This window comes from Prionailurus bengalensis, chromosome X (genome assembly GCF_016509475.1).
Source record: "Prionailurus bengalensis isolate Pbe53 chromosome X, Fcat_Pben_1.1_paternal_pri, whole genome shotgun sequence".
Taxonomy (NCBI): domain Eukaryota; kingdom Metazoa; phylum Chordata; class Mammalia; order Carnivora; family Felidae; genus Prionailurus; species Prionailurus bengalensis.
Genome location: NC_057361.1, coordinates 110067166 through 110094659, shown reverse-complemented (window position 1 = coordinate 110094659; position 27494 = coordinate 110067166). Strand labels below are relative to the sequence as shown.

Below are 27494 nucleotides of genomic sequence, written 5' to 3'. Positions count from 1 at the left end.
TGCGAAGTTCTGTGTTTCTCCTTCCCACTTTTTGTACTTCAAAAGGTCAGGGGAAGCCAACTTTGCCTTCCCTAGTCCATCCCTCATTTCTTGTTTCACGGCATTGCATTTAGATGAAGACTTTAAATTAAGGTTCATATTTAGGTCTTTGACAGTCATTGGGGCTATACATTTTGAGAAGAGGAGGAAAGGCTGGGCGGTTTTTATTTGTAGACCAAGTTAACTAACAGTGATTTATTTAGTTGATTTAATTGCTTTATTTCATGGCTGAGAGTCTGGACACCAAACTATGTCAACTCCCTTGTCTATCTTTCTCCCCAAGCCCTGCTTTAGTAACTTAGCTAGAGTTGGGGATTATAACTGGCTGTGGATCATGTATATCTTTGCTGCATGGAACTCTCATGTCCGGTTGTATTATACACTCATTATTAGCACAATGGCTAGCTGAGGAGGTACCTGTCACAGTGCTGCTGAAAATCTTGTAGTAGTAGTTCATCCTTATTATGGGTCAAATATTGGTTTGTAGAAATCACTTGTGATCTAACCCAGCTCATTTTAAATGGTGTTTTATGGGAGCATAGCTGAAGGTCATTTCTGTCTCCACCTCAAATCCAAGGTCGCCATTGGCTACCAGGTGAGAAAGAACTTACGATATGGCCACGGTTGTATTTTTCAACCAGTTTGATGCCATTAAGACCAACCCCTTCCCACAGGAACCCTGATTAGTATGAGAGATCTGAACATCAGAAGTTTGAGAGCTATCTATCTATCATACGTCAACTCTTTTGTTTGGAAGAAACTTATAGGTTAGAAAAATCCATACCTGATCCTACTTCATTATTAGATAATTCACTTTATGTCGTGGAGCTGTGTGAAGTCATTACAGATATTGTCTTTTTCTCTATTGTAACTTTTTGTGAAATGTGGATAGCGGGTACTTCTGTGCATCTAGAAATAGCAATTAGTTTTTCAAGGAACATGACTTTATTCGTAGAACATCATTTACTTACTGCTCTTTTTGCCCTTACAGATTAGCTTTCTGCTTGTCACGTCCCTGAGCTTACCCTCTTTTCCTCTGTCTCAGTTTGCTGCTTCATTATTGACCTGTAGGGTTGTATATTCCAGAGGAATCTTAGCTATCCGCTGTTTCCTCATTATCTCTAAATAATCTTTTCATTTTCTTCCGTATTTTCTCCTCTCCGTAATCAGTTTTCAGTTTCTTAAATTGATGATTTCTGTCGTTGCTGCTGTAGAATCCAGATTTGCCATCCTGCTTGGGTTTTCAATGCTTCTATTTCTGTGCCTTTTGTTGTCACCACCGGGTCAAGTTTTACTGCTAGATGTAATTAGAAGTTGAATGTGCTCATTTTCCTGTGTTTCCTGATATTGTTTTCTTAAAAGTCAGTAAATGATTCCATTTGTTCTTCAACCTTTTATTCTTTAAATCATCTCCACTAGTTGGACTCGGCTATCTTGTCTCCAGAATGATTTTTTTTTTCAGTATCTTGTTTGTGATGAGTTTGCATAATCTTGCTTGGTTTAATTTGTGATTTATTTAAGTGTGGTGGATATGGCTAGAGAATCCATCAATTTTTGCAGGTATAACTTGGTCAGAGGCATTTAAATGTTTGCTGTAAATTGCTTTTTTTTCTGTCATAAGTGGGCACATGTTTTTTTTTTGTTGAAACTCAGATTTTTATTTACTCACAGGAAATTGGTAGAGAAGAAATTTGCCTTTTGCTCTTACCCATGTTCTTGTGGGTACACAGTGGACAATGAAAGCAGTTTCCACACTGTGGAAACCACCCGTAAGTTTGAAAATGGAGGGGCGCGTGAGCGGCTCAGTAAGTGTCCGACTCTTGGTTTCAGCTCAGGTCATGATCAGGCTCTGCGCTACTGTGCAGAATTGACTTGGGATTCTTCGTCTCTCTCTTTCTCTGCCCCTCCCCCACTCATGCCCCCTCTCTGTCTCTCTCAAAAATAAACAAACATTTTTTTTAAGTTTGAAAAGGTAGAGCCCACGGCGATATAATTGTTGAATATGTGTTGAATATGACAAATTCCCTAAACTAAGACATATCCTGTGTGTCAGCCATGATTTGCCAACTAACTATACAGTAGTAAGGTTCTAATTTCTGCCTTTAGCACACAGAAATGCAAGCAAGAAACCTTTCTCTCTGGAACTTTGAACTTTTCACCCATCTTTTTTATGCATCTAGGTACACTGAGTACACAGCAAGCATTGTAGTATCAGTCGGTTCTTGTCGATTTTTTAGACAATAAATAAATAAATACATAAATAAATACATTTGGAGACTACATTTTTAAAGGTGACATTTTTTTTTTTAGACCAACCACATTGTCACATTGCCTTAAAATTTTTGTTTGTCCTCTTTGTGAAAGATAGTAACACTGAAGGAACACTTTGAGAATGTTTGATGTCTTCAGGAACTCTGTGTTCTTGTTTGAAACATTTGATAAATACCTATCTCAGAAGTTGTTTCTCTGTTGTTAATGTTTGTGCCTATCACATGTTCCATGAAACAAACTTAAAATTTTTACAGCTTCTGTAGAAACATGATCTGTAGAGTTTTTGCAATTTCCTGGTCATTTTGCTTTTTCTGTTCGCCAGAGAAGCATTCTATACAGGAAATCTTAACATATGAGTAACTGACAATTTTTGAAACCTTGTCTGTGTTTATTTTGCTAGTACCCCAGTGGAGGAAGGATTTATATTTTTTCCCTACTTTGCGAAGATAGAATTTGACATACAACACTGTTTAAGGTGTACAACGTGATGATTTGACACAAGTATATATTGTGAAATGATTACCACAATAAGGTTACTTAACATTTGGGTTACTTCCATAATTACTTTTTTGTGGTGAAAATATTTAAGATTTACTCTCTTAGCAGTTTTCAAGTATATATGTCAGTTATCATTCACTAAGGTCACCATGTGGCATATTACATCCCCAGAATTTACCTGTCTTATAACTGGAAATTTGTATCCTTTGACCACCATCTCCCCCCCGGCTCCCCCCCCCCACCTCCAGCCCCTGGTAACCTCCATTCTACTCTATGTTTCTGTGAATCCATCTTTCTTAGATTTCTTGTATAAATAAGATCATATAGTATTTGTCTTTCTGTGTCTGGCTTATTTCACTCCGGGTCCATCCATGTTTTTGCAAAGGGCAGGATTTCCTTCTTTCTCGTGGCCGAATAATATTCCATTGTATATATTTTGGAATATTGTCTTCTTTTTCAGAGAAGCCTTAGAAGTCATCTTGATAGGGGCGTGCATGGGTGCTTGGGGGAAACTACAGATGTAAACATGGAAATAGCTGAAACAAAGCATGGTATCAGCGAGTAGCATAAACAGAGAATGCTGCCTTGTAATGACATCTCAAACAAGGGCTCCTTGTGTGGCCTTGGGCAAGACATAGGAATCCTACTACCTCTTTTTCTCTTCCTACAGGAGCAAGCAATAGCACTCAGTTTGTAGGACTAGTGGCTGTGGTTTTACCACAAGGATTTTATACATGTCAGGGGTCATTTAATGCTGAAAGTCCTGTTAAATCCATTAAGAATTCTATATGCATTCAATTCCCCAAAGACATGATTCATTCAACAAGCATTTATTGAAGCCCATTACTTGCTAGGCACAGGGCTCTGTAATGTGCAGAATACAGTTATGGAAGACATGGTCCCTGCCTGACCTCTTAGCATGGAGCCGCTTGTGTTACGTGCCACAAGCCAGGTACAAACTAACCGCTTAAAGAGTCCAGGAGGAGAGGCAGGGGCTGGGATTCCATGCAGCTGTGGTGTTGAAAACTGCAGTCTTGGGAGAGGTACTGTTCGAGGTATTCTTTGAAGGAAGGATAGGAAGATAGTCCAGGCAGAGGGGATAACCTGAGCAAAGAGGAGAGGGAACGCTGTGATGTGTGTGGAGGGACCTAAGTGTTAAGTCGGCCAGGCTGAAGCTAGAGCTTGTGTTGGCAGAGGAGTAGCCTTAAAAGTCAGTGAGGAGTTTGAACTTGATTTTGTAGCTCTGAGGGATCTGACAGATTTTAAGTAGAGAAGTGACATCATCTGCCTCTGTGAGATGAATTGGTAGAGCACAAGAGACTGGTAGGTGGTGGGGGTGGGGGGGTGGGATGGAGAGCGTCTTAGAAAGCTGGTGAAGTTTTGAAGATATGAAATGGTAAGAATCTGGAAGTTGTGGCAGCAGGAAGAGAAGGCCAGTGATGGAGTTGAGGCGTTGCTGAAGTCAACATGGTTAATTAGGAGGGCGTTGACATTCTACTCCAGCTACCGCCATTGTGTTCACTTGAATAATTGGTTTCATTGATTTTGTTTTAAATGTTTATTTATTTTGAGAGAGAGAGAGTTTGTGCAATTGGGGGAGGGGCAGAGACAGAGAGGGTGTAAGAGAATCCCAAGCAGACTCTGTGCTGTTAGCGCAGAGCCCGACGCAGGGCTCAAACTCACGCACCGTGAGATCATGACCTGAGCTGAGATCGAGAGTCGGATGCTTAACGGACTGAGCCACCCGGGTACCCCTGATTTCATTGAATTTTCAGTGAAGGTCTGCTGTACATTTTTTGGTTTCACGTTAGATACCGTCTTGTTCACCACTGCATCTTTTGTGCATAGCACATGTATAGCACACGTTGCAAGCTTGGAAAGTATTTGTTGAATGAAACATAACCTTGTTGAATCGCTCTGAGAAAGGGAGAGTAAATATGGGCCCGCCTGCAAGGTGTCCTGTCACCTCTCCTTCTGCATCTGTACCTCCACCCCCCATTCAGTCTTTATTTAAACATGAATGAAAATTGTATACACCCATGTGCTGACTTTCTTCACTTAACGACATTTTAACCTAGATTTGATGGCTTACACATTGCTGATTTTTGAAATTTAATTTCATCCCTTAGCATTATAGAAATGTTCTTTGGCCAAACGCTGTTGGATGCTCTCCAAATGTTGCATTTTGAATGCTTTTACCCTATATATGGATTTAAAAAATTGCTGAGTGGCCACTGTTAGATATTATTGTACAGTAATTAGTGTGATAATCTAGTAATATTCAAGCATTATTTTTTTGCCTTAGAATGTTTGAAATAGAATTTGATACCAGATGGCTAGCTTGCAAACCGAAGTATTCTTGGAAGCATGATTAGTGCTAATAAGGTCATTCTGAGTCAAGTACAAGGTCATAATCTGCAGAAAAGGGTTTGGTGTAAAAGGCGACTGCCTAGTCCAATAAAAAAATGTTTGAAGCTTAATTAATAACTTACTCTGAATGTACAGTGATATTTTAAAAGTCCAAAGAGTTTAAGCATAGAAAGGCAAAGAAAACTGCTCATAGAGAGAGCCCATGCATGGACATGTTTAAATCAACTTAACTAGAGCCCTCGATAGCTAAAACTTAGTCCAAGTAATCGGCTTTGAAAAGAAATTGGAAAATAGTAAGAAATGGGAAAACGATTTCAAGATGTGTTTTTAAAAAGGTTCTCCATGAATAAACTGAGGGTTGATGGGGGGGGGTGGGAGGGAGGGGAGGGTGGGTGATGGGCATCGAGGAGGGCACCTGTTGGGATGAGCGCCGGGTGTCGTATGGAAACCAATTTGACAATAAATTTCATATTAAAAAAAAGAAAAGAATAAAGTAAAAAGGTTCTCTAGGCTTATGAGCGATCTCTTGGAGTCTGTGTGTGTAGTCAGCCCAGTCTCTTACACCTCCTCCATCTTGCTCTCCATTTCTGCATAGTGATATCTGTTTTTCAGAACAGAGACTGCTGTGGGTGCAATCATCAGCAATCAGGATATTCAGGTTTGGGCACCTATTTCCAAGCACAGGAAAGGTGCCTGGAATATTTTAGAAAAATGTTTCAACAACGAAGGAAACTTTAATAATTTTAAGCATTTAGCAGCATTCACCTGGTGTCATTAATATTTTGCAGTAACGTCCGTAATTGTGACTTGCATATGTTAATGGACATCTGACAGATAAAACAAAGCTAAGACTCATTTCTCCTCAGTTCTCAAGACCTCGCTCTAGTGGCACGTGACCTGTACTCCATGTTTGAGGTATTAGTGACAAAACATCATGTGACATTTACTCCATCTTTGAAGTATTAGTCCTAAAACATATTTAATCATATTTCCCTTGTTTCTCCCCAAATTTCCTATTCTCCCACCAGAGAAACACATGAGAAAAAATGACATTGCTTCCCAGAGACTGTAGAGAAGATAAGAGAAAGAAGTAAGGAAGGAAGGAAGGAAGGAAGCAAGGAAGGCAGGAAGGAAGGAAAGAAGGAAGGAAGGAAACTCAGAGACACCTATTGAGAAAGGCTTTTCATTCTGAAATATTTCAGCTCAATAATACTGTATTTGAAACAAAATCAGACTGAAGGTATAATGAATAAAATAATATACTAATGAAAACGGGTAATACAGGAAGTGAGATGCCCCAGAGAGCATTATTTGTGCTGTTTATCACACACTTTCCATGATAAACTCCTTGGCTTTCCTTGAAGCAAAAATGAAGAGCTATGATTAACTGCAGCTCAGAGAAGTCTCATTCTCCCGACCAGACTTGCTCCTCTTTCTCAGTAGCACCACTACTCAGTGCACGTTACTCACCTTTGATTTCTACCCCATGGCTTTTCTTTGATTTCTACTGCCATTATGTCAAGTGCCAGGGCCCCTCATGCCTCTGCAATCCCAGGAGGGACAAGATTTGTAAACTCCTTGTGGGCAGGATCCATGTCTTGTTCTTCTGTGTGCCTTCCATGGTACCCAGCAGTCTTTGTAGAGAGGTGCTTATTAACCAGTATACTTTATTTCATCAGGCAGTGAGACCAACGCAGTTCAATCCATTTTCCTATTTACTGTGGTTGCCAGAAAGCTCAGAGCTACATTTAGGGCCGAGCTGAAGCAATTAACCTGAGTCTAGAGTTTTGAAGTTTTTCATATCATCCTTCCTATCATCCCACCTTCCCCATTACATGGTATCATGCTTACTCTTTAGGGTTGTGATAATGATCTTATTGGAAATGTGTCTTTCTTGTGAGTTACTTCCAAGTCTTTGGGGAAGGATGTAGTTGCATAAGTAGTGAGAACACAAGGGAGCAAGAAAAGGGGCTAATTTTATGTCCAAATTTATGATTTGCAGCTCATTAAGCTATCTGGTTTTCATTTCGATGTGTTCATGCATTCTGGTCATTCTGGTATTGGAAACTGGAGGCCTCGGTTGGAAATAGGGTTCCAGCAATATTTAGAAGTAAACCAAGTGCTGCTGAGAGTACTCATCATACAGAAAAGGGAAAGTAACAAGTACTTGAACCTCCTTAGACGGGTGTTTATTTTCTTCCAGTGAAAAGGAGGGAAAGTGTTGTATGAGATGTACTGTTTCCTTACCGAAACACTGCACGTACAACTGATGAGCTTTGTATTCGGTACTTGCTTTGAGGTTTGGGAGTCTATCAATACTTCGGCTTTTGATTATCCATGCTGAAATGCCATGGTTAGCATTGGGTAGTTTGCTTATTTTGATGTGAAAAGTATTTCCCTCCTTTGGGCTTTCTTTTTCCAGATGTCTTTTGGAGGGGGGCGGTGAGGAGCAGGGGTAATGTTTCCAAATGAGTGTGCTTTCTGTAGTGAGTCAAGGTACTTCTTTCTTGGAGAGCTGAGAAGAATTTACTAGAAAACTCTTTGTCGCTTACATTTGGGTACCTAGCAAACATTTAGAAAGACACTCTGGGGAGGCTTGTAGAGCAAATGCAAGCAACATGTAACACACAGCTCTTACATACTCACCTTTAGAACTAATAGCACTACTTTGTAAACAGAAAATGAATGTTTTCTAAGAGTAATAGAATACGATTTCAAAAGCCCAGTCTTTTTACTCCATGACTCAGACTGGCCTTCTTTTTGTTTATTTTATTTTATTTCTAAGTAATCTTTACGCCCAATGTGAGGCTCAAACTCACAACCCTGCCTGAGATCAAGAGTCACACAGTCTACCAACTGAGCCATAGTGACTTTTTTAATACCTCAAAAGCTCTGTTGCTAGCTGCCACAAGTGGACTTTGTTGTATATGCAGCAAGTATGGGGGACTTGCTTATATATATCAAAAGGACATATATTGTAAGGGCAAGAAAGTTTTCCCTTCTTCCCTTCTAGGTTCTTTGGCTGGTGTAAGAATGAGTTGATATGAGACAGATTAACATGAGAAAAACAAACAAAGTTTAATAACGTGTGTTCCTCCTGTATACATGGGACAGACCCAGGAAAACTGAGTAACTCCCTGAAGTGGCCTTAAGTACCATGTTTACCTAACGACCAAAGGAGACGTGGCAGTGGGGAGATGACCAAGAAAATCACAATAAGCAAGGGTGCGATTGTTATGCAGATTGAAATCTCTACAGACTGAGTCATCCTCCTCTTCTGGGTACAGCCAGGAGGACACCCTCACAGATAGTGCAAATGTCAGTGTCCCGTACAAAAGGGCGACTACTACCCGGTTTTCAGAGCTTCACCTGTGTCTGCTGTTTCTTAAAAATAAGCAGCTTAAAATAATCAATACGCTGGGGTGCCTGGGTGGCTCAGTCAGTTGAGCATCCAACTCTTGATGTTAGCTCAGATCATGATCCCAGGACTGTGGGATCGAGCCCTGAGTCAGGCTCCATGCTAAGTGTGGAGCCTGATGAACATTCTCTCTCTCCCTCTGCCCCTCTCCCCGGCTCAGACACACTCTCTCTCTTCCCCCCCCCCCCCCGTCTAAAAACTAATAATAATAATCATTTTCATCAATATGCCAAAGAGGCATAATTTGGCATGGCAAAATCTGCTCCCCTTCAATATGTGCCTCTATATATGCCTCTATATAATGTACATCATATATTTACTAGTTCTTTACAATAGAAATATATATATATATCACATATTCAAACATGTTTCACATTTATATGAGTCAGTCTTGGCTTCAAAGAGGTCGGTTTATTGAGAAGCAAAATAAGAAAACTGAAAAATTAGCTCCAACATGTATAAACAGTTTTGTAACAATGTTCAATTTTATTATTTACTAATTTATGTAAATAATATTCAAAATCCCGTTGGTCAATTACTTGCTAGTATTTTAGGTACCCTTTACCATCTTCTCTTGTAATCTATTATTTGTTTTGCTTTATCCTCCTAACTTACCGGGAAAAAAATGACTTGCCTGATTTCTTTTGATCATTTTAACATACGTTATAAATAAAATATAACAGCAGTTGTGGCAATGTCAAAAATTAACAAGTGCCAACCAAAAAGTGCGATCCCCCCCATTTTTCGTACAATAGAAATTACTTTGAGCGTTTTATTCATTAAGAATCTAAAGTGAATTTGTGTTCTGTGAGATCTTAAAGTAAGAAGCCTGTGATGGTAGGAAAGCCTCTCTTGACTAGATAAACTGGTCTCCCAAGTAGGCACTGGCTTATGGCCAGTTGAAAAGGGAGCAATAAGTTTTCTTGTTTCAGTTATTTACAAGCATAAAATTAAAGCCTGAATTTTTTCTTTTTCCTGTGGTCTTTCACCTGCCATACCCTTGAGCACTGAGCGTGGGAGTAGCAACTGTTTCACAATGTCCGGTTCTGAGAAGACAACCGTCCTTGGATTTTTAACATTGTGTATAAATTCCGGCAGCAGGCACATGAAAACTTCTATGACTCACATAATCAAGGATTACTCATACAGTAATGCCATACCTTTTGTGCAGAAGTGGAATGGTAAAGCATAGTTTTTAAGCTATTGTTTTGTTTTGTTTGTTTGTTTGTTTTTAAGAGAGAGAGAGAGAGAGAGTCTCAAGCAGGCTTCATGCTCAGCATGGAGGTCAAAGTGGGGATTGATCCCACAACTCTGGATTCACGATCTGAGCCAAAATCAGTTGAGTTAGATGCTCAACCAACTGAGCCACCCAGGTGCCCCTGTCATATTTTTCATACATAATTCACAGTAACAATTTTCGTTCTGTTGTAAAGAATAAAGAAAAATCACTCATATTTTTTTTTACACTTTGTACTGATTTTATTTCCAAAGCATATGAAATTTCATTTTCTTCCTTTATTCTCTCAGAGTACCTGTGAGGTATACAAGGGCAGGAATTATTCCTAGCCAAACTGATTACCATAACTGGAAAATAATTTAGCCGTGATCTAATGATAAGTAGAATCCAGGGCATTTAAATCCCAGGTTAGAACACTTTCTGATAAAATACTGCTTTTATCTTAAAATTTAGATTTATTACTGCCTTGTCCAGGAACAGATGCATGCAAAGTCAAATGTATGAATAGCCTGTGACCTGATTCCAGATAGTTGATTCATTTCAACACTGGATTTGTTACCCTTATTATTTATCCTATCATACTGTCTTTAAAAATATAAGTACACTTTTGGAGTCTGCATGCTCCATTGTTTTTTGTCTCTTATTATGAGATCCAGGTTCCCTGGTTTCACCAGCAAATACCTGTAATGCTTTGTCTTTTAAATTTTTTTTGATGTTTATTTTTGAGAGACAGTGCAAAGGGGGGAGGGGCAGAGAGAGAGGGAGACAGAATCTGAAGCAGGCCCCAGGCTCTGAGCTGTCAGCACAGAGCCCGATGCAATGCTCGAACCCACAGACCAGGGAGGGGATCATGACCTGAGCCAAAATCAAGAGTCGGACGCTTAACACACTGAGCCACCCAGGTACTCCCATTCCCTACTCATTTGAATCAAATCGCCACTAAAACTGAGCTTTGGGTGGTGCAGACTTTTGTGAGGTGGTGTGGGTAGTGTATGTATGTAAATGTAAATCATTTGCCTATGCTTTTGGTGGAATGAAATGCTTCCGAAGAACACTTTGGTACTACTTTGTGATAAGGTTGATCTTTTGTCATTGTGTCGACATTTGCTCTGCTCTGTGATAGTGTGCAACCTACAGCACTCAGACTTTTGTGGTCTGAGTCAACCTGCTTCTAAATAGCACTACTGTGCTTATCAAAGATTCTTCTTTTAAGTGAGAATAGTCACAAAATGCACCTGAGCAACTCTTTCGCTTAGCCCACTTCCATCCATTCTGTGTCCTTAGGCTTTTGCTGGACCGTCACTTTGCTCAGGCTGTGGTCATTTGTGCATAAGCTCCCTTAACCCAACTCCTGATGATGTGACACTGCTTCCCCCAAACCAACTGGAAAAATCCTATTGGGCAAACCTTTACCAAAAAATCAGTGCTAAGAGAGGACGTGTTTGTACTAATTGCTCTGCTTTGTTAAGGAGGCAAGACTTAATAATGCATATAAAGCACTTTGGACGGTGCCCAGCACACGGCAAACACACAATGAAGTTAGCCATGATTATTCAGGTGAACATGGTGTAAAAAAAAAACCTTTGGACACTCAGTTACCTTATCTTATTCATTTCTAAGTTACTCAAGATCCCTAGGTACTGAACAAAACATCCCACTGCCATACATTTATCTATTAAATCAGTTCTGGACATGCCTCACAGCCAGTTGATGTGCAATCTTTGTTGAAATCTTAGAGGGAAAATAGTGGCCCGGACAGCAGAAATATTTGAACTAGCTCATTCCTCAGCTTAACACATGCCGAAGGACCGCAAGGCGATACTGTACTGGTTAAGTATGCGAGCTCCAGACCCAGAGCACCTCGGTTCAAATCCTAGGTCGGCTACATTTGTGCTGTCACTTTGTGCCTGTTTCTTCACCTCACTGTGCCTCAGTTCCTCGGTTAAGCACTGACCCAGGGTTATTGTGCAGATTAAATACCCTTTGAACAGTGTCTGGCACATGGTAAATACACGGTAAAGTCAGCTGTTGCTCAGGAGGACGTGGTGTGAAAAATGTTCTGTAAATCCCTCCAGTGGATATGTCATTATGACTACTTTCAAGATATTAATGGAAACTATGATTTTACAGGGCCTCAACCTGGTTTCCAAAAGTGTGCCTACCATTGTCCCATTCCAAGTGACATGCGCTAAAACTGTATATACAGTTATTCTCCAGCACCCTCATAGATGGTCAGAATTAGTTCACATATGAAGGGTCATTTGACTTATATACTAGAGTCTAGTATATAAAGTCAATGAGGGACACCTGGGTGGCTCAGTCAGTTAAGCGTCTGACTTTGGCTCAGGTCATGATCTCATGGTTCAAGAGTTCAAGCCCCGCCTTGGGCTCTATGCTCACAGCTCAGAGCTTGGAGCCTGCTTCGGATTTTGTGTCTCCTTCTCCTTTCTCTCTGCCCTTCCCCCACTGGTGCTGTCTGGCTGTCAAAAATAAACATTAAGGGGCGCCTGGGTGGCTTGGTCAGTTAAGCGTCTGACTTCGGCTCGGGTCATGATCTCACGGTCCGTGAGTTCGAGCCCCGCGTCAGGCTCTGTGCTGACGGCTCAGAGCCTGGAGCCTGTTTCAGATTCTGTGTCTCCCTCTCTCTGCCCCTCCCTTGTTCATGCTCTGTCTCTCTCTGTCTCAAAAATAAATAATAAAAACGTTTAAAAAAATAAAAAATAAATAAACATTAAAAAAATTTGTTTAATATTAAAAGAAAATAAAGTCGATGTAAAACCTGAAACAAAATAAAGCCAATTACACGCTCCAGTTTTGTTTAGTGGAAAAACAAATGTAAAGGATTGGCAGACTGATGTTTTATACTACCTACTTTATTTCACTGCATCACTTTCTGAAATATTTTTGTAGAATGGAATTTGATTTACCTTGTAAGAGAGACACATAAACTGAAGTTTTATTATTTTTTTCTCAGAAAGACATGTTTTCTGAAGTTTTCTAATTTTATTCTGATTTTCGGGGAAGGCACAATGAAGCTAGAGTAGATTTGTTTTATTTTTCCAGTAATTGAAAGGCGCTGGCTAGACTCTCACCAGGATTCTAGAAACTTTTTTGTGCTTCATATAGAGGGTACAGGCTTACAAGTATACTATTCCCCACCACCTCCCACCCCCGAGGAACTCGTGGTCCAGCTGCTTAAACTGACTTGGAGAGTACAATTAATAGATTTCAAAACTAATTACCTTTTGCTGTTCTTTGCTTTACTTTATTTTTGTCCTTGTTTTAGATTTGGGGATAGGCATTCTTTGGCAGAGATCATATTTCAACTTCTCCTGAGTAAGGATTAGGAGACATTTACGGTTGAGGGATTGATTTATTTTAAAACATAAAACCTCCACTTATCATTTTATCTTCTTTAAACTAACCCTTGTTTGGTTCTTTAAATACTAGGAACAGTTTCTTCATCATCATCAAATATTAACTCCTCACTGAAAGCAGAAGGCGAGTTTAACAAGGTTGCTATATTTACTAAGGTAGAGCGACTCACTTTAAAACCTATATTTTTAAAAGCGTAATCTCAGTAGTTTCCTGTGGAACTTTCTCAATTCTGTTCACATCTCTGACACACATTTTAGAATGAAGCTTCCTATACTTGGTAGATATTCAGGCCATGCAGAATAGATCTTTATTTAGAAAAGAGAAAGCGTTTGTATCAATGAAATTGCTTGTTTTTATGTCTGCAGAACAAAACCAAACAGGAAGTTAGCCTAATTTTCAGATACTTTAAAAAATAATAATAATCACTTGGTCCAAAATGCCACTCGATTTAAATACACAGTGTGCATTTAGAGTTTGGAGTTTTCTTGGGGGATTTGTCTAAAATGCCTACAGTTTTAATAACAAGTTAGCACAGAGTTTTCATTAAGACTTTTGGCGATAAAAAATATATTACCATCAACAAAATGCAAGTTTAGTCCATGCCTCAAAGTATTTGAATGGCAGTGCATATGCCACTAAGACTTCCTGCTTGGAAATTACATATTCGGTATTAGTCTGGCGTTTGGGTAGGTGTGTGAGGAAAACGCTTACTTCAAGTGGATACATTTGGCTCTATTTGGGGATTGAAACGCGGTCTCACATGTGTGAATTTAGCAAGATCCCATGAACAACCATTTTGATATCATGCTTTTAAATGTCTTCATTTGAAAAAGGACTTATGTTTAGCAAAAGAGGGACTGATTTTCATCTTTGTGCCTGTAATTTCAAAATCCAAAAGTAAATAACTATATGTGCCCTTTGCCTAACCTCTGGGTGGAGGGATCTGTCGCTGGCTGGAGAGATGTAATTATTTAATGTATTCTTAGCACCATACTGAGGCCCGCAAAGATAAATTGTTTAAATCTGAACAATAATCAGGGCCTTTCCCATTTTATACTCACCTTAGAAGTTTGCGACCTATTTGAAACTTTCCTTCTTCGAAAATTTCGTTTTACTCAGGGTCAGGAAACTTAATTTTGCCAAGTGGAAACCCTAAGGTTTAAGTTTAGTACAAAACAAAGACCCTTAGTAATCAAGGGGATTGCCAAACACCTTCTTACTTCCCAAGTTTTAGTGCAGTTAAAACTCACTTGAGACCCTTAAGTTTAGGTCATGGAAAACCTAAGGTAACTGGCATGGTTCCAAGGGACAGAAGACACAGTATAGGGAGAGCCCGTTAGAGAAGTCTTGAAGCTGCCTGCCTGAAGCATTCAAGGAAAAGAAAGAAATCCGGGAAGATGATCGTGGGGTGTTTCTTTGCAGCAATCGTAGGGAAAAATCGCCATCTTGTTAGCTTTTGGGAGATCCAGGATAGGCAAAAATGTTAAATGTCATTTCAACAGGACATCGAATTCTTTGTACTTCAACTATATTTTTCTATTTAGGGGAGAAATAGAAGTGGAAAAGTGTGAAGGAAAAACTAACTGGATCTGTCAAATGCCATGGGACTTGGTTTGAGCTCTGGTAGGAGGGAGTCAGTATGTTCATAAGGACAGTCTAATGAGACATGTATGGCAAAAGGTGTCTTATGAGAAAAAGAGCCATGGTTTCTGTGATGAACCATGCTGGGATCGCAGGTTTGTTTACTGGAGGACATATGAGAGAGAACCTTTTCTTTCTCTTTCTTTCTTTCTTTCTTTCTTGCTTTTCTTTCTTTTTTCTTTCTTTTCTTTCTTTTTTTTCTTTCTTTCTTTTCTTTTCTTTCTTTTTTCTTTTCTTCTTTTCTTTCTTTTTTCTTTCTTTTCTTTCTTTTTCCTTTTCTTTCTTCTTTTCTTTCTTTCTTTTTTCTTTCTTTTCTTTCTTTTTCCTTTTCTTTCTTCTTTTCTTTCTTTCTTTTTTCTTTCTTTTCTTTCTTTTTTCTTTCTTTCCCTACTACCACCAAGACAAGAGAGAACCTTTAATATGCGCGGTCTCCAAGAGAGGAATATAGTATACCACTCTTACAACAATTGAACCAGGGAACTCAGCTTCTGAGGCTCCCCTCTTGGAAATAGCAATCTGTGGTCCACACTCTGTCAGATGCTTTCCAGCTTTACTCTTTCCTGTTTCCCTAACCTGTTGCACTATAACCATATAAACTTCCCCAGTGTGGTACAATTTCATTCTTTCTGACCTTAGGAATTCTGAATCTTTGATAATTCCAACAAAGGCATCTGCATACTTTTTTTTAATGTTGAAGACATATTTGCTTTTATTCTTTTAATTTTTCCATTCTTATTTCTGTTGCACTTATGGAATGTAAATGTTTTGGAATACACAGTGCAAATTAAAAGACAGTTTTGTTTCAAAACAGCTTGCTAATAAAGTTATAGGAAAAATATGAAAACACTTAGTGAAGTTTATGAAATACTGGAATTTGGGCGTCAGAAATCAGTCAGATGAGCAGTCCCTTGCCAGGCTTTGCCCTGGGACTAGAACGCACATAAAACATGGCTTCTGCCCTCAGAGAGTTAAAAAAAATTTTTTTTTTAAGTTTATTTGTTTTTGAGAGACAGAGGGCAGGGGAGGGGCAGAGAGAGGGAGACACAGAATTCAAAGCAGGCTCCAGGTTCTGAGCTGTCAGCGCAGAGCCTGACATGGGGCTCGAACCCACGAACTGTGAGATCATGTCCTAGAGTTGAAGTCAGACGCTCAACTGACTGAGCCACCCAGGCACCTTGCCCTCAGAGAGTTTATAGACTAGTGACTGATCCTTATACCAGAGATTGTTGCATTCTTACTAGGGATCACAGTATTCAAAGTGTGGTCCAAGGACTCTAGGGAGTCACTGAAACCCTTTCTGGATTCTTAGAGACCAAAACTGTTTTCATGGTTATATTAAGACCTCATTTGCTAGTTTCACTTCCATTCTCTCAAGAGTGGAGTTTTCCAGGGAGGACATGATAAGTGATGTTGCAACAATTGAATGCAAAAACAGGCATGAGAGGAGTCTGCATTGCTAATGAATAAAAAATAAATTCAGGACCATGTCTAGTAACTGATTCCTAAATGTTCCCAATTACCACTTTTGTAATATACATGCTCTTTGTAAGGTGGGGCCATTACGGAATGCCATTTTTCCTGACTATATTGTTGTGTTCATTAGAATTAACTATGCCCTTTTACCTCTCCCAGTCTTTTAATATGAGTAATCAAGGGTTGGCTGAAAAAAACCATCTATGCAAATAACGGCTATTCATGCCATTAGTTTGCATGCTTCGAATACGTATCTGCATAGATCTAATGTGTGCGTAGCGAAATGTGATGCTTAAGCCGTCATTTTCCCCAGCTTTAATGGATGACTTTTGCTTGAATTTGAGTATTCCACAGACAAGGCTGAAGACCAAAAAAAAAAAAAGTTAACCCACTCTCGTCACCCCTCCCACACACAAATAAAACCTTACAAACATAAAAGCCTCATCTTCCTGTGATAATTTATATGTTCCAAAAATGTGTATAAATTCAGAATCGGGAGCTAAGTATGGTGGTCACTGACCATGCCCCTCTTCATCCTAACCTAAAGGAGGAGCCCCAGGCAGGCACAAAGTCATTTGAATATACTGTTGCGCCACTGTGGGTGGGAAAGTAGAGCGACTGACAGGTAAGGAGCTGTGTGAAGCTTTTGGTGGGAGGAGCCACAGATTAAAAAATTGCTTTCTCCAACAGCCAACTTCCTTAAATTCCTTGCAGCTGGTCAGGTAAGCTGGGACTGAGAGGGCCTCTGCTTTGCTTGGGGCAACTGAAGGCCCGGTAGAGCCTGGGCTGCTTCCATGGAGGGAAATCCTTATGTCCTTAAGGTAAAGGGGGTAAAATGGGTTTTTGGGGATTTGACTTTATTTAGCTCAACTCACCAGGGTAGAAGAATGGATAGGGGGAGGGTTGCCAGATAATATATTAAAGGGAGAGCATATTTATACTAAAAAAAAATTGTTCATTATTTATCTGAAATTCAGATTCGATTGGGCGTTCTCTATTTCCATTTGATAAATCTGGCAACCCTTAATGGGGTTCTAGGCGGAAGCCCTAGCTGGGGAAGAGAGGGTGAAAGGAAGCCGCTGGGGTCCTCTTTGTCCTGGGGGTGTATCACTATGGTAGGTGACTATGTGGGGTGTCTGAAAAAGGGAGGGACAGCAACCCTAACAGCCCGAGATCTGGCCATGGGCCGAGACAGACCTCCCTTCATGTTGTTTCGTAACAAAGCCTATGTTGCATGACTTCATATGTGTTTTGTTTCTTGGAGTAACAAATTGAACGTCATGATGTCTTCTTTCCTTTTTTCTGCATTTTAATGATATTTTACGTGGGCAGCCATGCAACTACTTCAAAGACAGCTTCCATGAATAGTTAGCATGAGAAATGCCTTCTGACTTCTGGTAATTTGGTACCAGTGTGCTTTCATTGTCTTTGGGATTTGATTTGATTCTGGCTTAGCTGTTTTGTAAACAGAGGGGGGTGCATTCTTGAGGAGCTTATTATTGAACAGATACTCCGTTAATGTTTTTCTAACACAACTGAAGGTATTTGATTAGACCAGGGCGGGAGACCGAGGAGAGGGCAGGAAGCAGATTTGAGGTATGGGTGAGGCAGGCTTGGTTTCACTGCGAACAGCCACTGTAATTTTTAGCGTTATTTTCTCCTCAAAAAATTTCACAGAAAAATTTGAGCTCGTGATTATTCGAAAATAAACGCTTAACGTGAACGCACCTGAACGGGGGGTCTTGAAGTGTAGCGGGTATGTTTTTCTTGTAAGAAGGCAGCGTATGCAATCGCTATCCACAAGAAGGCCCCATGTATTCCACCTTTGTCTAAGTGGCTTCAGGGAATTTGACTTCCAGCTTGTTCAGAGACATGTGGGGTGGGGTGCCGATTAAATATAAGTCTGCTGTGGGTTCCTTTATTCGGCTCTGTGGGGTCCCATGTCCTGGGGGTTCTTGTGGCTACAGACCCCTGGAATTAGACCAGGGTTTGTGTCTGTGTGCCTCGTGGGTTCCCAAGACATCTGGTTCAGTTGCACTGAATTACCAGAATTTTTCAGCCATGGTGGTCACATACAGCCCAGAGTATATATTCAGAGCAAAAAAGGCGGGGGGGGGGGGGGAATGGTATAAATTAGCCGTTTTCTGACCTGAATAGAAGAATAGCCAATCATTTGGGACAGACAACCAGGAACAGCCAAATTCATATGTTGGCTGCTGATCCCTTCTTGGAGGAAGAAGGAAGAGCTTAATGGAAGGAAATATAGCAAGAGCAGCGATTAGGCTTCTGAGGCCGACTTAGTGTTATTCCCTATAAAGTCATTCTCACAAAATTTATTCACTCATTCGGCAAACTTACCGAGTGGCCACTATTCATCATGCACAGAACATCCCTGGAGGTTCAAAGATGAAGAAGATATACTTCTACCTTTAGATAAGCTCAAAGTCTAATGGGGAGATAGGCATGCAAACAATTTATCGATGTACACAGTGATAAGTGCTATGATAAAACTGTGAGTACAAGGGGCAGTTGGAGGAACAAAAGAGGGGGAAGGCAAAGGTGAGTGGGGGTGGGAAATGAGTCCAGGCAAATTTTTTACAGAGGAAGAGTCTTTTGAACTGAAAATCCATATTGGGTAGTGAGAGTCTGGGAACTTGGCTCCTGTCCTTCCTGAGTTGCTTGTTAATTAGGACAAGCCACCTCACTGCTTTGGCCTTTACTTTCTCAAGAAGATAAAGGCCCATGAGATGTTCCGAAAAATCTGGGTCAGCCCTAAATGTTACAGTCTGGTAAGCACGTTTATCTTAGTGGACTCTTTCAGAACAAGCAGTAATCATTGAGCCTACTCCCTTCATCTTTTGGAGGTCACGATTGGAAAGCTTTCTTGAGGCAGATAGTCAAGAGAATTCTTCTGCCCTCCTCCCAGCCTCTTACTTATTCAGATGTGGTGTCTGGTTAAGCACCAAAGTCATTGCCCTGTGTATGTGTAAATGGGATCAAGAAAGCTGAGTTCAGTAGCATAAGGAAACGAGATACAGTGCTGACTGCAGTGGGGGGGGGGGTGCTTGGGTGGCCGTCTCCATGGGGGTCTGTGTTCAGCCTCATTAATCTTGCCTTTGATATTTTCAGGAAATGACTTATTAAAGACTTTTTGTAGAAAAGATTTCTCATCTGCATCCCAAATTTAAATTAAAAGCTGGATGTAAGATTTAAGGATGCTCTTTATGCCTATTTATCGATGTTCATAGATGGTATAATATTGGAGGAGAAAATGATGCAAATTATATCCATTTTTAGAAAGGAGGAACCCTAAGAGGGAGAAAGTGAACAGTTAGCCACTATTAGTAAGCTGACATCCGGCTAATACTCAGTTTATGTTGATGTCCCCCCACTTTTTGCTCTTTTAGATGGTTCCTAGCCTTTAATAGGTCTTGATGGTCGTAGGAACCAGGCAACCCTGGACATGTGGTCTGTAATTCTCAAATAACCGTTACTTCCTCTGAGAGGCCATGTCCATGCACGTAAGTATGTTTCAGTGGGGCACTGATCAATAAGGTTTTTCATTTAACACACGATCATTAAAATGAAATACCATATTTTTTTTTTCATCGAACAAGTCATCTGCTTGTTGCCACTTTAACTCTTCATAGTCTAACAGAGGTGTGAGGTGTCTTTGAAAAGTAATCCAGTTATCATTGTATTTGAGGGGAGGTTTTTTCCACCACAATACCAAATGTATTTGAAGAAGCCCATCATTCTGCAAACAGCTGTTTCTGTTAAGATACTGTGACTGACAAAGGGTAATTTTCAGCTTCCTAGGGTCCTTTTCTTATTCTGATGGATGGTGGCGCTTTCTCTTCGAAACATAAAAAAGTACATTTCACAGGGTCTTTCTACCACCAAGTGCCTGGGAAATCTTGGATCTGACAGACTCACTCTCATAACTCCCAGGACTTAGGTGGGATTTGAATCTCTACAATGCTACTTTTCTCTTCTCCGTCAAAGGCTTTGTACTCATTTGTCAAAAGCCTGAAGGTAGGAAAAAGGAAATAGATTGAATTGTGGAGGTTTTATAAATGCTCTGCAACTTTTTCCTTTGTCTGTCATCAGCTTTTTGAGGCAGATGCATTTCAGAAATTTCACTGGCCATTTTCTCCCCTTGCTGCTTTTTGGGTGCAATTTCAAAGTGAGTAGATGGGAAGGGAGGACTGGAAGATTCATGGGTGTAGTAGCACATCCTTCAGCAGAGAACCACTTTCCTATGGGATCACTTTGCTGTTTTCTTAACTCAGTAACATAGCGAACGACCAGATGAGAATGATTTGTTTTTAAGGTCAAAGGAAATGGAAAAGAAGTGAAATTCAGGCAAGCATCAATGAACTTACGTGCTAATCTCTGCAATGCTTCTTTAATTTTCCATGTATATTTGGGAAGGGAGAGAGAGGGTTCTTTGTCTTCACTAGCCTTAGCTGCTGTTTCTCAGGTAGTGCCAGCTCTACTGGTGGATGGCAACTGTCCCAAGGACAAGACTTGTAGAGTCCTTTATGACATGGTCTGCTTCTTTGCACTGAGGCCATGGCAACTCTGAACATGTGGGTCTAGAAGGAGGGCTTGGGACACCATTGACTCAGCTTGGGAAACCTGAGGGGTGATTTTTTTCAGACCAAGATAGTGTCTGGGCTGTTACAGACCCAGTGTGATAGGATATCTTGTCATCCATTCAGAGTGCTTACCTGGTCTAAAGAAAACACTGGAACGTTTCTAGTCCCTAGTCATTGGTTTTCCAAAGGCCAAGAACAATAGGTCATTACAGACTGTGCTGGGTCATCCCTCCCCTGCCTCCACCCCAACCCATCCCAACATGTTTACCAAAGCCTTAATCCCCTACTAGGACCAAAAGCAAATGTTAGCAAATGCCAAAAACGAAGTGTATCCCCTCCCCCCGCTCTCAACTCCAATTAAAGTATTTTGGCCTATAATTAAGTTTGGGCCTCTTGAAGAATGAATACTATACAGCAGAGATTTGTTACCACCAAATGTTGTGCATATAAATGTGTCATTCTGAGTTCCAGAGTTGTTTTGAGAAAACTTAAGGGGCTTGGTTTTCTTTTGAAATGTTGTGTTCCACACATAACGTTGATATTACATTATTTGGTCTTGTCATCTATTGTTTGGATAGAAAATGCAGACTTTTTGGTCTTTTATAAGCCTTCTTTAACGTAAGCGGCAGTCTCTGGTAAGGTAGTATTGCTGTACATTTGCATTGTTACAGAATTAAATTATGGACTCTGCCATTCAAAACAGAATGCTTTATAAATCAAGTAAAATCTCATAAGTAAGATGAATAAGTATTTTTAAGTCTTATGCTGCCTCATATTCCATACTTTAGTTTTAGAGCCCAAGTTGATGTAATTATTAAAGTGTGATTCTTTTTTCTTTTTCTGTTTCTGTGTGCTGTTTTTGCTCCGTCCAAATGTCATTAGTTTTCCAAGACGAGGCTTAAGAAAAGTTATTATATGTAAGGGACAGTAATCTCAAAGCACAAAGGCAGGCAGTAATTCTTTATCTGTAGATTGCCAGGAAAGGTGCCAAATACACGGTGTTCTCTCTCTGCCTGGCTTCCTCCCCCCTCTCTCTGATTGCATTCAGTGTAAACGATGTTAAAACTCTAAATTGTAACAATGGTAAAATCCTAATGTATTCCTTTTCTTTTTATTGTTTAAACGGATCTATTGTTTGGAACTCCCAAATATAAGAGACGGCCCTCCTTATAAAGCTGTCTCAAGAAGGGGTTACAAACTGTGTTCTGTGCAGACGTCTATGGTTGTGTTTGCCACTCATCTGGAAAAGCTGTCAAGGTGGGTTTGCAATTCCAAGGCGATCCTGCTCAGCCTGGGAATTGGAGTGGTGGTCCTAAATGGGACTATGCGGGAAGAGGAAACCTAGTCTATGGAGAAGGAAGGTCGGGAGTAAGTTCTTTAGATCTGGTTAGGGGGCGGGATCTCCAAATGCAGCTGTGGTTAGTGATGAGGAAGGACTGAAATTCAGAAGAGTGAGCAGAGATAGGTATGGAGATTTACAATCTGAGCCAGTGTGGTGATAGATGAAACTTGACAAGAACTTCATTTCTCCAGAGAAAGAGATTAGAGAGGAGAGCAGAGGATTTAGGACTGAACCTTGGGGAAATCTTAATGTTAGGGTGTGGGAGGAGGAAAAGAGACCCCGAAGTATAAACTAGCATGCTTGGCTGTGGAAGCCACCAAGCATCCCTGCTTCCCGCGGGGCTGTTAACTCGGAGCCAGAGGATCTCGGTTATACTGGGTGGAGGGTGGAGAATCTGGAGGCTGAAATCCTTGTGACTTTGCTTTGGTGCAGATTGTGGTAGGTGTAAAATGAAGCTGTATGTTTTTCTCGTAGGAGGCACACAAATGGGGGGGGAACCCACTATTATTGTGGTTTTAAGCACACGTAAGGATTCCTAAGCTACTTTTATGAAATCAGAAAACTCTTAGTGCCAACAAATTCTTCCTTTTCCAGGATATGCAGAGGAATGTGAAGGTACATTGAAATTAAGATATTATTTGATTTTATAAATCATTTAATTTGGTCGCAAATAAATTGATCATCAGAAGAGATGAAAGGACAAAGCCGACAGAAAACAATAGTGGCTCCTGTAATTTCTCAAGCTATGTGTTAAGTTATACTCAGTTTCTTGCCAGAAGGAAAATGATAGAGCCCCTTTGTGGCTGTGATCTGGTATTTAAAAGGGCTGTTGCAGTGCATCTGGCTTTGCGTTAAATGTGGCTCTATAAAGTTGAATCTCACACCTCGATTCACGGTGAAATTCGAGGAATGCTTTAGTGACAAGATAACTAAATATGGAGAAGTGATTGTGGACACCCCATTTAGTCATGTTAAGTAAGGAAAATTCATAGCATGTGCTAAAAACACTCCGTGAACTAGGACGCCTGGGTGGCTCAGTTGGTTGAGCGTCCGACTTAGGTTCAGGTCATCTTCTCATGGTTCGTGAGTTCCAGCCCCCGCATGAGGCTCTGTGCTGACAGCTTGGAACCTGGAGCCTGGTTCAGATTCTGAGTCTCCCTCGCTCTCTGCCCCTCCCCCCGCTTGCACTCTCTCCCTCTCCCATCCTCCCTCCCTCTCTCTCTCTCTGTCTCTCTCAAAAATGAATAAACATTAAAAAAAAAAAAAGCATGCAGTGAACTAACCCATTTCTCCTGTGGATTCAGGCAGCCTAGCAGGTTGCACTCTTGGGTCCAAAAAAATAAATAAATTTTAAAAAGCTGCCTTTTTTCTCCACCCCTTTCTCCAATAAGCTCATGCACTGTAAAAAAAAATTTAGCATCTGTTGGGAAAAGAATTGCTGACATTTGTGCTTGTCTTAAAAGGATTATAGTGGACCTGGTAATGCAATTGAGAGAATCACTAGCGTCTTTGTATAGTGCTCATGAGTTAAACAAATACAACAACAGATCACATTTGATGATGTGATAAATCCCTGTCCAGTGACATCCTTTGCTGTCACATAGTAGACACCATAATTAGCAGCCAGGTCAGCATTTCGGCAACACCAAAGGCATATTTGATTGCCCAGGACTGGCATCTTATCCTGTCTGGAAGTGCTTAAACACATCAATAAAACTTTGAAAGAGCCGAGACTCCAAAATACACTTTGGTCTCATTTACCCAAGTGATCCAGGACCATTGCTTCTGGAACCTGAAGAACAACATGAGTGCCAGATGTAGAGATTTCTTCTTTGATGAACACAACGTCGGGGGATTTCAGGATGGTTCTCACATGGTATGGATTCAGGAAAAAGAACTTTAGAGCCCAAATTGTCCAGAATAGTGGATCTAAAATGTGTAAGGTATATTTATGTGTATACGGTTATCTAACATTTTCCCTCCATTTTCTTGATTGCTTGTCGATGTAGATCCAAATCCGGAATCTTAATTAATTTCACAGGCATGATTTTACATCTCACATCAGGAAATTTTTATTTAAATCTGTCCTGTTGTGATGGTATCACAGTATTCCTAATATTTTATGTTTTCCACATAATTTGATGCATATCAAAGTAGGGCAGAGCAAAGTGCCTACGAGAATGAGTTCTGGCATCAGCCTCCCTGGGTTTTAGTTTCGGTTTTGTCATGTTTTTAATTGTGTGCATTTCTCTTAGTTACCTCATTTCAAAGGTGAAGGTTACAAGGGTATCCATCTTAGAGGGTTGGTTCAAAGCCTAAATGAGCCAATGGATGTAAAACCCTCCTTACCGGTCTCCTCCATTCACAGCTTGGAGCTGCATAAACTTGGTAGTTTGTTGCCAGCTTTGTGTAAATATCAGCGCAGGCTCATCCAACTCTTCATTTGCAGGGTCGGTGTGCTAGAGAGAACTGCAAGTATCTCCACCCTCCTCCACACCTAAAAACGCAGCTGGAAATTAATGGACGGAACAATCTGATTCAACAGAAGACTGCCGCAGCCATGTTCGCCCAGCAAATGCAGTTTATGCTCCAGAATGCTCAGATGGCATCACTTGTAAGTCACGGCTATGTCTTGGGCAAAAACTGTATCTATGCGTTTTTGTTTTTGTTTTTGTTTTTGTTTTTGTTTTTGTCTTAAGAATATCGCTCTACATCGGAATAACCTTGCCGGGCCTTTGGGAACTTAGTTCCAGAAGGATTTAGGATGCCTGTTAATGTATTCATTGACACTACAAAGCTGTTGCGCACGTGAAGGGAGCCTTTGGGTGTGTTGGGTTTAAAACCTGGGTTGCATTTACCATGAATTCACCTTATAGAAGAATATGAATATTAATATTTTAAGATGAGGAGGTTTGATGATTATTACAAGTAAACCGTTGAATTCTAGGATGTTAATTGAAATGTCCTTGCTCTTTGATGGTGGTTTTTGTTCCTTTTTAATAGGCTTTCTACTTTGAAATAATTACAGATTTAAGGAAAAGTTGCAAAGACAGTACAGAGAGTTCCCATATTATCCCTCACCCAGTGTCCCCCACTGTTAATTTCTTATGTTTTCATGATACATGAAATGAAGAAAGTGACATTTTCCACATTACCGTGAACTAAACTCCCGAATTTTTTCAGACTTCATTAGTCTTTCCGTGAGTGTGCCACCTTTCTGTTCCAGTGCCGAATCCAGGGTACCACCGTGTATTTTATTTGACTGCAGTCTCCCCTCTCTCGCCTGGTCTGTGACCATTTCTCAGTCTTTCCCTGTTTCCCGTGACCTTGACATTCTTGACGAATCCTGACCAGGTATTTGATGGTGGTTTAACATAACCCAGCCACGGAGTTTCCCTTTGCAGAAATTACAAAGATTATGTTGTCATTCTAGACTAGCGTCTAGTATTTTTGTGGATCATTGAGTTGAAATGGATCCTTTAAAAAAAGTGCTTTTGTCCCTTTTACGGTTTAGTCTGAGACCTTCCAGGAGGAATTGGAAACTGTCCCTTTTCTCCTGAGCCCTCTCAGGTCTCAAGTTTAGTTCAGTGGTGTCCCATTCCCTTAAACCATTACCTAGATGCTAATTCGAAAGTGTTACGTTGTCATTGTTACCCATTTCATCAGTGACTATGTAATAAACTCACTGAAAGCTGAAAGGTATACATAATATTTAGATGCAACAAAAAAATGTGGGGGTAGGTTAACCTGCACTCAGCAAAGCCTATTTCATTATAGCACTGATTCTCAGAATTCAAGGAAATCAATATGGAGAGGGCACCCCTTAACTGGTACATCTTTATAGATAGTGCAGAAAACAGGTGGTAGAGGCATTGATGAGTTGCTACAATTTTGCACCATGATCCTCTTTTTCCAGAAAGTCCAGGCAAATTTAAGCAAAATGAGTAGATTTCATCTCCTGTACTATTAGTTTGCCAAAAACATTTGCCTTGGAACTCAGTGGTGATAAATTATATTCATAAATTAGTTCCCAGAAGGTCATTAGTGAGCTCTTTAGAGCTCTTCTTTGACCTTTAGTAATACTTCATATTGTTGAACTCCTTCTCCAAACTCTTTCATTAGCTTTCACGCACTGATTTCCATTTTTTGCTATTTCTAAAGGGGTAGGGAAGAGACAGTGCTCTAGATACTGAGAATAGCATGAACAGAGCCGCAGAGAAATGACATGCGTGGTGAGTCCAGAAAATGTGAGTAGAAGGACAATACAGCAAGGGAGCTTTTCATCCACCATTATTACTACTCTTGGCCTCTCATAGGATGTCCCAATCTCAGACTGAGCAAAGAATAGGGGCCAGATTGTATCACACACCTGAGCCCAATATTTCCTACAGTGCCGGCGCATGTGTTTTGTTTTGTTTTTTTCATAGGTCAAGGGACAGCAATGGAGCATCCATCAAATGCCCTGTTTCAGGGAATCAGAGAGCAGAGCCTGGGATAAAGTAGGGGTAAAGGCAGAAGGCAGACTATTCATCTTCTATTCAACCTCCAGGAGAACCTTTCCATTCCCCTCTCAACCATTCATGCATTATTGATCATGCTGCCTCACCCTGGAGAATAGGGAGTGGCTTTTTTTAGAGTCCAATAAGAGATCCATTGAGTTTTCCAGCCTCTTGTGCTTTCTAATTTGATTCTCCATGCTTTCTGTAATAGAATACATTTCCCTTTTTTCTTCAATGAGGGTAATTTCAGATTTCAGGCTGCAGAATATGACTGATAGGACTCACAGGAGTACAATTTATTTTATAGCATATCGTAAGATACAAGACATTACTTAGAAGACCCCAGGGAACAATTGGAAATTGCTTTCTACCTTGTAGATTATTTAACAATAGCTGTTGTGATGTGATAAACTGATAAAAGATTAATTTCTGCAGTTATTATGTATACAAAAAACTCACCCCAAGATGATTGATATGATCCTATTTTGTGGTCTAGAAAGCTTTGTAGGCGTGTTGTAATTGCGCTAGTGTGAGCAATTTTAAGTGACATTTACCAGTCTGGTTTGAAAGAAATGTTCTTTCTCGTGGATCTTGATATTACTATAGAAATAACATACGATTTTACTTAATTTTTCTTGTACCTACGCTCCCCAAACATCTCTCTATGCTTTTCAACCCCACCACCCTGGTAATCTGGTTCTTCTTCCCTAAAATAGTCAAGCTTTTG

General features: G+C 40.3%; 1 protein-coding gene across 4 annotated transcripts in view; it reads left to right on the top strand.

Moving 5' to 3' along the window:
* Positions 1 to 27494, top strand: part of MBNL3 (muscleblind like splicing regulator 3) — a 111861-nt gene that overhangs the window by 54862 nt on the left and 29505 nt on the right. For all 4 annotated transcript variants that reach the window (XM_043569639.1, XM_043569637.1, XM_043569638.1 and 1 more), the window contains one exon: positions 24718 to 24882. In XM_043569639.1, the coding sequence (XP_043425574.1) occupies positions 24718 to 24882 (165 nt within the window). The remainder of the gene's footprint in view (positions 1 to 24717; positions 24883 to 27494) is intronic.